This window comes from Volvox carteri (genome assembly GCF_000143455.1).
Source record: "Volvox carteri f. nagariensis unplaced genomic scaffold VOLCAscaffold_73, whole genome shotgun sequence".
NCBI classification, from domain to species: domain Eukaryota; kingdom Viridiplantae; phylum Chlorophyta; class Chlorophyceae; order Chlamydomonadales; family Volvocaceae; genus Volvox; species Volvox carteri.
In genome coordinates this window covers 417,384-429,901 of record NW_003307616.1, presented here as the reverse complement: position 1 = coordinate 429,901, position 12,518 = coordinate 417,384, and the positions used below count along the sequence as shown (strand labels likewise).

Here is a 12,518-nt window from a genome sequence, read left to right as displayed (position 1 = left end):
GTACGTGGAGGGGGAGGGGTTTGAGGGGGGGGAGGAGGTGCGAGGCAATCGGCTGCGTGGCGTGGTGGCGGCAAACCGTGCGGATATGCAGCGGCGGAGGGCTGAGGCGGCAGCGGAGGCGGAGGCAGTGGCGGCGGGCCGGAGCCGGCCGGTGGGCGCCGGATGGGCGACATTCGCGGCGGTGAGCGCTGCTGGGTTTTTATGTGCGCGTGTGTGTGCGCGTGTGTGTACGGCTGGCTGGGGGGGGAAGAGGGCTCTGTGTGGCTGTGCGTGGCATGCAGGAGCGTGTGTATGTATGTATGATGCGTGGGACAGGGGGGTTATATATCTTCACCCTGTGGCCGCTACCCTGCGAAACCCTGCCTTCCCCGGTATTTCGGGGCACCCTCATCCAGTCACCCTAGCCGACTTCTCAGTAAATCGCTTAGGTCCGCACGCTACACGGGCATTCGACGGGATATGACGGGTCCACGGCTGGGGAACTCTCTTCGTGGTCTGCTCGCTAGCTAATGTGGGTCAAACCACCGTCAACCGACGAAGGGCAGTTTACCTTCCATCGTCGGGAGGATTTTCGGCCTTGGCTGGTCTCGATCCCGGAACCTCCGGGGGCAATGGTCCGTGCCTTACCAGTAGTGCCTGACCTGTATGTATGTATGTATGTATGTATGTATGTATGTATGTATGTATGTATGTATGTATGTATGTATGTATGTATGTATGTATGTATGTATGTATGTATGTATGTATGTATGTATGTATGTATGTATGTATGTATGTATGTATGTATGTATGTATGTATGTATGGAAGTATGTATGGAAGTATGTATGGAAGTATGGAAGTATGGAAGTATGTATGGAAGTATGTATGTATGTATACGTGTCTATGCGGGAGGTAAAATAACCCGGATATGTTGCGGAGGCGGCTGGTGCACACAGTGGGGCCCTAGCTTCCCCCAGGACCCAGCTCATGATGGTCCTCACGTCTTGCCGTACATGCATCCCACGTCATGCTGTACAAGCATGCAGACATACCGTACACTGTACGACCAACCGATGCCGTTGCGGTACCCATGCGCAGGCCATCCGGGATCGCGCCGCGGACGTGTCTGCCGCCGCGGCCTCCGGGCCGCCGGGGGTTGCCGATACTCGTACGGAGGTTGGCGGGAGGGGGGAGGGGGAGAGGGTACGGCACGCCAATCCAGCCGCCGGCGCTGGCGTCGCTGAAGCGAATGGGTTGCGCACCCCGGGGTCGTCGTACAACCCACGTACGACACCACCTCCCCGAGGTACGGCACTGGCGGGCGGGGGTGTGCACCTGCAGGTACCTCCGCAGGGCGGCCCGGCGGGCGGCGCCTCTCCGCCGACGGGGCAGGTCCTCCGTCTCAGTACGGCACTGGACCTTCCGCGCCGTCGCAGCGGCAGCCCCGAGGAGACAATCCCGGCGTTTGGGCCGACACCGCCGCGGCGCGGCGGCGGCGGCGACGGCGGCGGCGGCCTTGGGGGTTTTGCCGGCTTTGGGGGCCTGGGTGGCGACGACGGCGACGACGGCGATGCCGGTGGTGGTGACGGCGGAGGTGACGGCGGAGGCGCCGCGGCGGGTTCCAACTCGGCCGTACCACCCCCGCTGTGCGCTTTGATGTAGGGATGTGCCGACGGTGGAGTGTGTGTGCGGCGGTGGTTCAGGTGCGGGGTGAAGGACGGGCGGAGGGGTATGGCGCTTGCGTTGTCGGTGTGTGTGTACAGCTACCAGTGGTAGGAGCGACGCGGGGGAACGTGGGTTTAGGTGCTCAGCCCTCTCCTCACCTCACCTCACCTCACCTCGTGCGCGTGTGTATTTGTGTGTGGTGGTGGTGGTGACGTTTCACTTAAGTTACCAACCAGGGGTTCGAAAGTTGAGCTGAAGATGAGCTGTGTTGTGATTGTACGAATTTTCCGTATCTGTCCGTATTATGTTGTGGCCATTGCTGAAGTAGATCTCCGCAGAAGGTAATGTGTCGCAGTTCCTTTAGTCGTCGCTGGGGGGGCGAAACCGGCGGTGGGGGTGGGGATGGGGTGGCGTGATGGGGTGGGGTAGGGGGTGTACGGCGTCGTGGAATGTAGCCTGTATGCACGTGTTAAGTACGGCAATGAATTCATGGCATGTAAGGACGAGCATGTTGCTTGGTTTAGATTCTGTATGTTAGACCAAGATTAGCCGACAGACGTTTTACGAGAGATAGTGAGAATGTGATGATTTGGGTGTTATTAGGTGAGGCGGTGTATTGAGGTATTGAGGTCGCGTCACGGTGCCGTACTATTACTGTTGCACGCAGCTCGGTGACCACCCGTCTTCCCCCGCCGGGTACTCCGAGAGCTCTGACCTCCCGCTGTAGCAGCCGGGGGCCAGTCTTCGGGGGGCGGGGGCCGGGGGTAAGTGGCACATCGCGATGCACGCGTCCCTGTGGTCAACACACCTCACGACCATTCAACCCGCGACTGTGCCGGCAGACATGGCTTCGCTTTCTGTGTGTTTAGTTGTCGTACTAGTTGTCGTACTAGTTGTCGTATTAATTGTCGTACATTGTGGCAGGAAGGTGGGGCTGGCGGACGTTCTTCCTGTGGACGTGCCGCCTCCTCCCGCTGCCGTGCGGACGTACCGCGGGTTCGCGCCGCTCCGAACGGGGTGGAGATTGCGTTATTGGGTTATTGACTTGGTTTGTTCAGGTGTTGGTTGGCGGTTGTGGTTGATGGTCGTGAAGTTGTCAGATTCTGGAGTTTGGGCAGATCCGTGCATATGGGGGTGGGAGGTGTGGGAGGAGGATGGGAAGGGGAGTGTTCCTGGGGCCGGGCAGCAGATATGTATTGTGTGTGTGTGTGTGTGTGTGTGTGTGTGCACGTATGTATGTGTGCTGCTGGTCCTCAACATCCCCCTCACGTCCTTTGTTTCTCTTAAGGTCAAATTTCCCTTCTTGCTGTTGCCCTTTTTTAAAGCCCTCTTTGATTTCTACCTCCCCCCCCCACACCCTCCTCCCCCCACACACATCACCACCATCTTTGCCCGGATATATGGGAGACTCTCACTCTTCGCATCCGGGTGGTTGTGGTGGTGCAATAGTCGAAGAAACTATATAATTAGGTGAACGCAAAACTTAAACAAAACTGTTTGCATGTAAATACTTGGTGAGAATTTTGGTTTTTTCGGTTTTGGATTTCGGAAGCAGTCGGCGAGTTCTGTTGCTACTGGACAGATCTGGTCCGGATCAACCGTCCCTCCCTAGGTTTAACAAGCCCTCTCACGTGTTTCTCTACAGACATGCTAAATATTTGACTATGCCTTGATTTGTCGAGACACCGTACTTGGATTTTTTCGTATGTTCCTGGTCTTTTGGCACGGCTTGGGGCATTGGGGCGTTGGGGGAGGGGTGAAAAACGGCCCTGACGCGCTGTGTGTGTGTGTGTGTGTGTGTGTTGGTGGCAGGGGAGGAGGTTGCTGCCCGGCAGGGCTCCCCAACACGGATCCGGATTGTAAACCCCCCCAGCCCCTCCGCATTCAGCAGACACGTGACCCCCAACCCCCAGTGTATCCCCCAGTCCCATCCGTGCCGCCTGCTGCTTGTGGTCACAGCGGTTCCAAAGTCCCTCCCCTCTCCCCCACCCGCGCACACTCCCCGCTAGGGGGGGGGGAGCTGAGCGGCCAACTCAGCTCCCACCACCCGACCCCACAAGGCAGGTGGTGAGCAGGCAGGTGGTTCGGCCCCAGTACCCGGGGGCGGTGGGGCCGCATGGCTCCGTGCAAATATACACACACACACGCAAACACACGCGGATATACAGACGAACAGTCGCATATTTCCTTCTGGCACGTACCTTCTTACATACATACCTACATACACGGTTTGATTTGATACATATGGTGGTAGCGCTTACGGGCCTACCATGCAGCCTCGACGTTGGGATACACACATACATAGTTGACCCAGTCGACCCGGGTTCAAATCCGCCTGCCGGCTCCTCGGGTGTTTGAGGAGTGATGAAATGGGAGGTGGCCCCCCATCTTATGGACGGTGTAGGACGTGATAATATCAACTTGCGAGCTGACCAGGAACTAAGTTGATGCGCCGTTGATCCGCTAGATTTGGTTGGATGCTGGTGGTGAGTTGCCGAACCCAACGAATACATTCTGAAGTCGGATGGGGTGACGGATTAGGGTGCCCCTCTAGCAGGGGAGAGCAGGGACTGCCCCGGGAAAGGGGGCCGCTGGCGAAGTTAACCACCCTGTAACAACATACATACATACACACGTAGGCAGGCGGCTGGCAGAGGTTAAGGCCTGACTTCTGCTCCCGGAGTGTCCGGGTTCAAATTCGCCTGCCGACCGCTCGGGTGTGTGAAATGGGAGGTGGCCCCCCATCTTATGGACGGTGTAGGACGTGATAATATCCACTTGCGAGCTGATCTGGAACTAAGTTGAGGCGCAGTTGATCCGCTAGATTTGGTTGGATGCTGGTTGTGAGTTGCTGAACCCAACGAATACATTCTGAAGTCGGATGGGGTGAACGGATTCGGATGCCCCTTTCGCAGGGGAGAGCAGGGAACTGCCTCGGGAAAGGGGGCCGCTGGTGAAGCTATACCACCCTGTACCAACATACATACACACATACATATACACACGCGCGAACAATGTTCGCTCTGTCTGGCCCTGCCTGTGACTCACTAAAGCCCAGTGGTATGTATGTATGTATGTATGTACGTACGTAGGTACGCGTTTCCGTTACACGTCGATCCTGGCCTGACACTGGTCAGGGGCACCTAACCGTAAAACCCCAAACGGAAACGACCGCCAAAGCACTTTCCCCGTGACGGGAGGAGATGGGCGCGAGGGGCATCAGTCCCTTCCTGCTCTGTGTGTGTGTGTGTGGGGGGGGGGGAGCTACCACCGCACTTTCCAAGCGGTGCACAGCTGCGCAGTGGTGGCGGGTGGCGATATCTCTATCCCCCTAACCCGCTGCGGGGGCACCCTCCGCTGTGTACGGACAATGCCAACAACAGCAGTACAACAGCTCAACCTCCCGTTCCGGCTTCACCTCTCCGGCTTATATGCCATGACCATGCACTGCAGCCCCCGCCTTCTCCGCCTCCAATCTTCAAGATTGCAATCCCGGCCCCCTCCCCCCCCCCACACACACAAACGCACGTGGGCCGTCAAGGCCACTGTGGAATCTGGCTGCAGCCCAGATCCATCAGCACAGCAGCTACCATTTGGACTTCCGTCCATCCGTCCCTCCCCTCCCCCCCTCCCTCCCCTATCTCCCTCCCAGCCCGCCACCCGGGGTCGCATCACAACGACGTAACGCAACAAACCCCACAACTGCCACCACCACCAGCAACAGCAGCAAGGTCTTGCACAGCACCTTCACAACCTAAGAAAGATCAAATGGGGCACATATTAGTTACACAGTATTGTCCGCATCCGCAGTAACCACGGCAGCAGCAGCAGCAGCAAGGTGACCACCGCCATCACTTCATCTTGGCAGCGAAGGAGCTCCCGCAGCCGCAGGAGGCCTCCGCATTGGGGTTCTTACTAATCTGTGAAGACAGACACACAAACAGACAGACAGACAGGCACATGTAGCTAGGCGGGCAGGCAAACGGCAGGAACCAGGAATCCTAAAACCCTAAGTGAACCCCTCACCAGCCTCTCCCACCCCTTACCGGCGCCGGGGCCCTTCCCCCCCCCCAGTGGCACTGCACCTGCCCCCAGGCCCTCCACACCCTCCTCCTCCCCCTCCTCGTCCTCCTCTACTCACTGCCCCCAGGCCCTCCACACCCTCCTCCTCCCCCTCCTCGTCCTCCTCTACTCTACTGCCTCCAGGCCCTCCACACCCTCCTCCTCCCCCTCCTCGTCCTCCTCTACTCTACTGCCCCCAGGCCCTCCACCCCCTTACCGTGAACGCCGATCTCATGATGCTGTCCTCGAACTCCAGGACCGCCCCCCGGAGGAACTCCAGGGAGATGACGTCACACACCACCCGACCGCCCTCGCACTCGAACACCCTGTTGGGGGGAAAAGACAAACCACGAGCGAATGAAGCTGCTTCCAAGGAAAGAGTGCCTGCGGCACCCTGTTGGGGTGGTGGTGGGGAATAAGAGATGAAGTCCAGTAGGGAGGTGGGGAGGGGAGGGTGGGGGGATGCGGGCGGCGACTGGTTTGTGCCCTCCTTTCCCCCGTCCTCTCCCCCCCCGGGATCATCACATCACATCACGTCTTCACTTCCCCCCGCCCCCGCCCCCGTTCCCACCCAACCCCCCGCACATGTCGTCCTCCTTGGTGGCCTCCTCCAACTTGAACTTGTACTGGAACCCCGAGCAGCCTCCGCCCTCCACCTCCACCCGTAGAGCCAGCCCGCTGCCGCCTGGGTTCTCGGCCTGGAGCTCCCGCAGGCGCTGGAGGGAGTGGGAGGTAGGTGTGTGTGTATGTGTATGTGTACGTGTGTGTGTATATGTGTGTGTGAGAGAGAACGAGAGTGCCGATAGGAACGAGGCGGGAGGGGGGAAAAGACGAACCGCGAGCAAGTGAAGCTGCTGCTGCCAAGGAAAGAGTGCTGCGGCAGATGTACACGGGAGGGGGAGAAGAGAGGGTTGCACGCGATAGGCCCCGGAGCAACAATTTCCCCCCCCCCCCCGGAGAGGGGGGGGGATTACTTGCACACACATAAACACACGCGTAGTCGCAATCAATACGAGCAGGGTAGCGGCAAAGTGCGGCACAGCCATTGGGTCTCGGTTTGTGTGTATGGGTGGGAGGAAGAGGTAAGGCAGGAGCGTAAAGACGTACCGCCGCTGCCGAAGGATGGATCACGAGTCCGGATGCATCGTCCGTGGGGGGAGAGGCCGCCGTTGCCGCAGCGGTGCCGAACTGCAGGAGCGCTCCGTGCGGCGAAGCCGGGATGTGGGGAAGCCAGGTGCGAGCTGGGCAGTCTGCCTGGTAGACGCGTTCCGTCCACCGAGAGAGCGATTGTGTAAGCGGACCGCTAAGGATACGCTCAGCGAGCGCCGCAGTTTGGAGGGTTCTCGAAAGCATCCAGTTGTAGGGTCAAGGTTGTAAAAGTTCTACTGGTTGGTCTAAGGACTTGATGGATAGACTAGTAAGAGTGTGGAAATTTACAAATGGTGTGGATACTGGAGCAAGGCTCTTGACCCGTTTTTCCAACAAGGTCGCTAGACTTTAGATCTGAGTTGTAGGTCACCATATCCTGTGGGTGGGCTCATTTGGACAATAGAAGATAAGAATTGTTTATATTGGGAGCTGCTTGAATTGTAGGCGATTACGATTCATGCGTGCTGTCAACAAGTCCGTAAGGAGGTTTATGCATAATACACAGGAAGCTGCATATGTTTATAGATAAGCTGAATAAGCCATTTCGACCTAACATGTTGCATTAGAACGAGCATAACGCATGATCCCTTGACGCAGTTCAGCACTTGACGCGAGACGCCATCGCACCTAGCTTCGTTACACTTGAGAAGTGGCCCCACATTAGTCTGTCAACCTTTGCAACTTCCCTACGGGATAGTGCTGCTTGGCCAAGCGTCTCCAGAAACCACGAAGCTCCCACGGCAGTGCGATAAGCGCTGTTTCCGACACAAAACTTTCCAGAAAATTCTAGGAAACGTAGTTAAACAACATCCGCCTCGTCCCTTCTATCATGTAAACGGAGGCCCGACGAAATATACACGTCCAGATGTAGACAATATCCAGATGGTCTAGAGGAGGCTTACTCCACGAACGCGTGTTTATTCTCCTTAGCCTTTTCCCCTGGTGCACGTCTGCTTGACGTCCTGCGAAGCAACGGTAAAGAAGCTAAGCAAACCAAGCGAGCCCCATGCGCAAAATTGCTAAGAGCAGGGAGCCGAGGCAAGCAGGGACTTACTACAAGGGCATAAACGTACTTGCATACATAATGACACGGCAACTACGCCTCAGTACAAAGCTTTGATTGGAGGAGCACTTACTTGGCGGCGCCAGCATTGGCGCCTCCGGTGACAGCCAGGAATGACCGGAACAGGTGGGAGTTTACGTCGTAGATCATTTTTGTATGTTACTAGGTAATGTTTACAACCGGTTTCGGACCTCAGCTCTTGCACACAACCGCTAAAAACTGGAAATTTTCCGACCTTTCCGGCGTCTAGATCAGTGAGATGCTACTAATCCCTATGACTGCAAGAGTATGCAAAGAGAGGTGCTCCGGATCATGCCTCGTCATTTCACATATCACGACACTAACCGCGCGACGTACAACGGAATTGGGTACAGCCTGAAGGTAACTTCGAAAATTGTAAATGGAATCAAGGTCAGTTCTTCAGCTTCCTGCACATTGGCGCGGTGGGCAATCACATCGAAGAGCCATCACCCTACGGCCCGTAGCTTACCTCCGTTGGACCGTAACCATCGACACGCTATCATCTATGACCAAATCAACGAAACCAGGTACATGAGAAGGAAATACCAACAAACCAAACGAAAAGGTAACTCGTTGCGAAGCGTCGCCACTGCGACGTCAGGGCAACACGCACCACCATGGCGCACTATATGACCGGTATAGGGGGTACAACCAAGCACACTCTCGTCCACAATACGAAAGCAAGCGAAGTCCACATACGTTGCCATCCGAACTTTTCTTCTTGTATCTAAGAACAACAACAATAACAACAAAAACCATTCTCCAAATCATCCCGAGCACTAACACAGCATGAAGGAAGACGCTTTTTAACGGTCGGTACATGTAAGCGCCAAGCGCCATATGAAGGATTATTTTTTGGCCTTCCACACGTTACGGCGCACGTTCTCCGCATGTCTCGTAATATCACCATCAATAACAGTATCAGTAACCGTGCGAGAAAAGCAACAGCTATAGGAGTAGCAACAATAATACTAGTAGCATTCACCGCTCACCGCGCCAGAAGTTCCGGCGACCGTGTTCGTGCCAGCAACCACCTCATAGCGCTATCCACTTCTGCCAGGGCTCGCTTGTCCGCACCACAAGACTCCACAGGGGCCCAGAACCACTCCGCGCTGCCCAGCACCAGCGCCAGCGTCACGCCCGTCTGCAGCGCCCTGGCGGCCAGACTGCCGGACAGCTGCTCCGGAACCCACTTGGCCATTGCCGTACTCGCCCCGTCCTGAGCCAAGATAATGACCGGCTGGAGCAGGAAGAAACCAAGCATGCGGAAACTGCCCTCCAGCCTGCCACCACAGGCAAACCTGGGGCCCAGGACGCGGGTGAGAAGTATGCGAGCAATGGAACTTCGGCTGATGCATTCGGGACGATGAACCGTTGTACTTATACAATCGAGACAGACGGACGGACGGACAGACGGACAGACAGACAGACGGACACAAAACACCCACCAGATGCAAATCTCGTGCATGGCGCCGCTGACCAGAAAGGAAGTGAGCAAGCCCGACAGGACCAGCCATGTACGATGCCGCCGGGGCTCGCTGCCGCTGCCGTCGCCACCACCGGCGCCATCACCACCACCGCTGCCGCTGCCGGCATTAGATGAAGAATCCACCGCTGTTACCGCCCCTGTCTGCGGCAGCGGCGGTGGTCCCGCCCGTACCGCCACATTTCCCCCACAACCTGCGCCCGCCGCGGTCGACACCCCCGGCGACAACGACACCTCATCCACCTCCGCACCGGCAGCGACCGCCGCCGCCTTCCTGCTCACCCACCGCCCCTCCACAATCGGCTTGTAAACGGTCTCCAGCAGCGTCGCCGACACGATCTGGTTGTAGCGACGGCCCCAGAACTCCCGTACGGAGGTGGCGATGTACGGCGCATCCATGGCGGGCTGCAGCGGTATTCCCGGCAGGAGCTGGCTGCCTAGCGGCATCGCGGCGTCCAGGCACAGGCTTACAAACATCCAAAAGTGGACAGCTGGGCCCGGGGGGGGGAGGGGAGGGGGAGAGGGAGGGAAAAGGGGGTCAGGGTGGGCCGGGTGACACGCTCCGAGCGTAGAGCAACCCACCTGCCTAGATTCCATACCTAGCTAGCCGTACCTACCTTACCTACCGTACCTATCTACCTACCACCACAGGGATTTGCGGTACCACAAGCGGATGGTTCACCTCCCGGGGGAAGGGGGCCTGATCAGGGGATACCTGCAGTACTGCGAGGCTAGCATAAAAATTTCAAAATCCCAATTGCTGCGCTGAGACTCGGAAAACAAGGAAACGCTATTCGTAATAAATCAGCTACGGGGAGGAGCATATCAGTATAGTCAATGAACGTTATACAATTCCTGTAAACATTTTATAACCTGTACTTTAATACTACTAAGCGCCATTTTATGACCTGTACTTTGTACTCTTATGTAAAGCGCCCGACGCCCTCCCGCGACACCACACCGCTTATCCCCCCGGCCCCGACCCACCGTATATCAGGTGACGTGCCAGGGCTGACAGCTCCACACCCACCAGCACCGCAGTGAGGCCCAGGTACACGCCCAGCTTGAGCAGGAGGCCCAGGAGCAGTCCACGACTGGAGGTTGAGGCGGGAGTGCGGCCGCCTGGGGGCCCGGGGTGGGGGGGCGGTCGTGACGGTAGGTGAGCTGGAATGGAAAGAGACAGAACGACGGGACGGGGATCGAAGACAGACAGACAGACACACAGACAGAGAGAGACACACGCACAAATGTGGTGCTGTACACAACGAAACTATTTCGCTGTGTCGTACGGCGGTGATGTGCCCCGGCATAGCAAATAGGTATATCACCTGCTTGTGCCTCTGCAGAAGCGTACACGGGTACATGGTGGTTCTGCCCTTCCAAAATCCCTGCCCGGTTGGGACCTGGCCCAGCCCCGCTCTGCGCTGCCTCTTAAAGTTGTTTTCTCCGGTTGCCGGTACGGGCTCGTGGAGGTGTGTGTGTGCGTGAGCCCTCTGCTAGCCCGCAGAAGGGACAACCCACTTACTTTTGGCAGGGAAGAAGGGCAGCAGCAAAAGGGCCCCCCATTGCAGGCCGCTGCGGATCCCAGGATGTGATAACGCGCCGCGGCCACCCGAGTACGACAACAGCTTGAAGTTGGCCACCCATGTGGTAGTCAGGGCCACGGCACTTGAAAGAAGTGCGCTCTGGGTTCAACATTGCGGTAGTACGCGGAAGGTAGGAGGCGACGTTGGATGCTTGGTAGTTGGACAGATGGAGGAGTTAGTTAAGAGTATGCCGTGAAGTAGCGGTAGGCAAAGGGGGAGCTACTCGGCCGGCCGGCGGTGAGGATGCACGTGCGTGCGGCTAAGGGACTGTCCGCCGGTTTCAAATTGCTAATTTTGGTGAGGAGAATGCCGCTTACATCTTTGACTAGCAGCGGGCAAAGGCTGAACACCAGAAATGCGGGCACGCTTGCGAGCAGCCTTGGAAGTCCAGGTCGAAGCGGCCTCACAACTACCACGCAATACACCAGGGCCACAAGTATGAAGCCATGTAGCTTGAGAAGCCTTTGAGGTAAATCAGTCATACTCATATCAGTCCACGTAAGCAGGATGACCGTGCTCTACCACGGCACCAAGCACAACGTCGCACTCTTGTATAAAAAAACAGCTTTACAACCCAATGGACCTCCTAACTAAAAGTAGTGCGCAATGCTTTACTCTCTGAATCGTTGACTAGATTGCGGTTGGTCGAGCTGTACGGGCCCTTTGCCCGTCACCCTGACGCAAAACCATGCAACTTCGGAGCTCCTGGCATTATCAGATCCACAATAGGGCCTTAGTCGCTATGATGCGATCATGTTGTGGATGGTGTAGCTGCTTAAGAACTGCGGTGAACAGGTTCTTCTCTGTTGCTTGGGTGTCTCCTTTCGCCACGTAGTGATGACGCAACCCGGGTCGTAAACAGTACCTTAAAACATGGATACGAGAAGAATTGCGTATACGCGTGAAAAGTGCGGCTAGCTTACAACTAAGGGTAAAGGGAACTACAAGGTGTGAAGCTTATTGCAGGTTAAACGAGAAGTGGTGCCGCTGTCCTGCCAACCGTGCAAGCCAACAGTTCGGACCTAGATCGGCAACCAACCGCCAGCAAGTGGCAAGTCACATCCAAATGGACTGGCATACATATGTACTCGGAACGTTCATCAGGACCCACTGCGGGGCTTGCCGTCTACGTCGATATGACAACGCCTTTTGACCATTCTGAGAGTATGACCTCGCCTGCTCGTTGCACAACCTTGTAGTTGGAGCTCTGTACACTATGTATCCACGCCATGTAGCGCTTTTGGCCCTTTCCACTTACTTGTGCGGGTAGCGCAGCGAAGGTAACAAGCTCAAGGTAATGTTTACCACTATTTAGCGAGCGAAATCATCAGGGAAATTCTGCATAGAAAGCGGATTCGCCAAGCAGCCTCTACATAGGAGGCGGTGAACCTAATGGGAAATGCGGGAAATCGCAGCATGCCGGACGCTTAGCTTCCGGCAAGCTAAGCTTCGACTTCTCGAAGCGAAGTATGAGTGTAGAGATAGGCAAGTTATTGCGAAGGAACT

The 12,518-nt window shown here is 56.7% G+C and overlaps 3 protein-coding genes across 3 annotated transcripts in view; 1 reads left to right on the top strand and 2 right to left on the bottom strand.

Annotated features, from left to right (window-relative positions):
• Positions 1-1,642, top strand: part of VOLCADRAFT_98538 (uncharacterized protein) — a gene marked incomplete at both ends in the record, with an annotated part of 10,051 nt that extends 8,409 nt beyond the window's left edge. Inside the window, 2 exons of the mRNA XM_002957423.1 lie at positions 92-181; positions 1,079-1,642. Coding sequence (XP_002957469.1) covers positions 92-181; positions 1,079-1,642 — 654 coding nt within the window. The remainder of the gene's footprint in view (positions 1-91; positions 182-1,078) is intronic.
• A 3,854-nt stretch (positions 1,643-5,496) lies between these two features.
• On the bottom strand, positions 5,497-8,215 carry VOLCADRAFT_107681 (uncharacterized protein; the record flags this gene model as incomplete). Its single annotated transcript, XM_002957378.1, has 6 exons — positions 7,993-8,215; positions 6,815-6,906; positions 6,544-6,581; positions 6,293-6,423; positions 5,925-6,033; positions 5,497-5,565 (listed from the first exon to the last, which is right to left on the bottom strand). Exons 1-6 carry the CDS (start codon positions 8,067-8,069, stop codon positions 5,497-5,499), a joined length of 516 nt encoding a protein of 171 aa, XP_002957424.1. The 5' UTR covers positions 8,070-8,215.
• A 713-nt stretch (positions 8,216-8,928) lies between these two features.
• Positions 8,929-11,500, bottom strand: VOLCADRAFT_98536 (uncharacterized protein; the record flags this gene model as incomplete). The annotated part of the gene is made up of 5 exons (XM_002957377.1): positions 8,929-9,241; positions 9,713-9,917; positions 10,414-10,548; positions 10,952-11,111; positions 11,330-11,500. 5 exons carry the CDS (start codon positions 11,498-11,500, stop codon positions 8,929-8,931), a joined length of 984 nt encoding a protein of 327 aa, XP_002957423.1.
• Between the last annotated feature and the right edge of the window lie 1,018 nt (positions 11,501-12,518).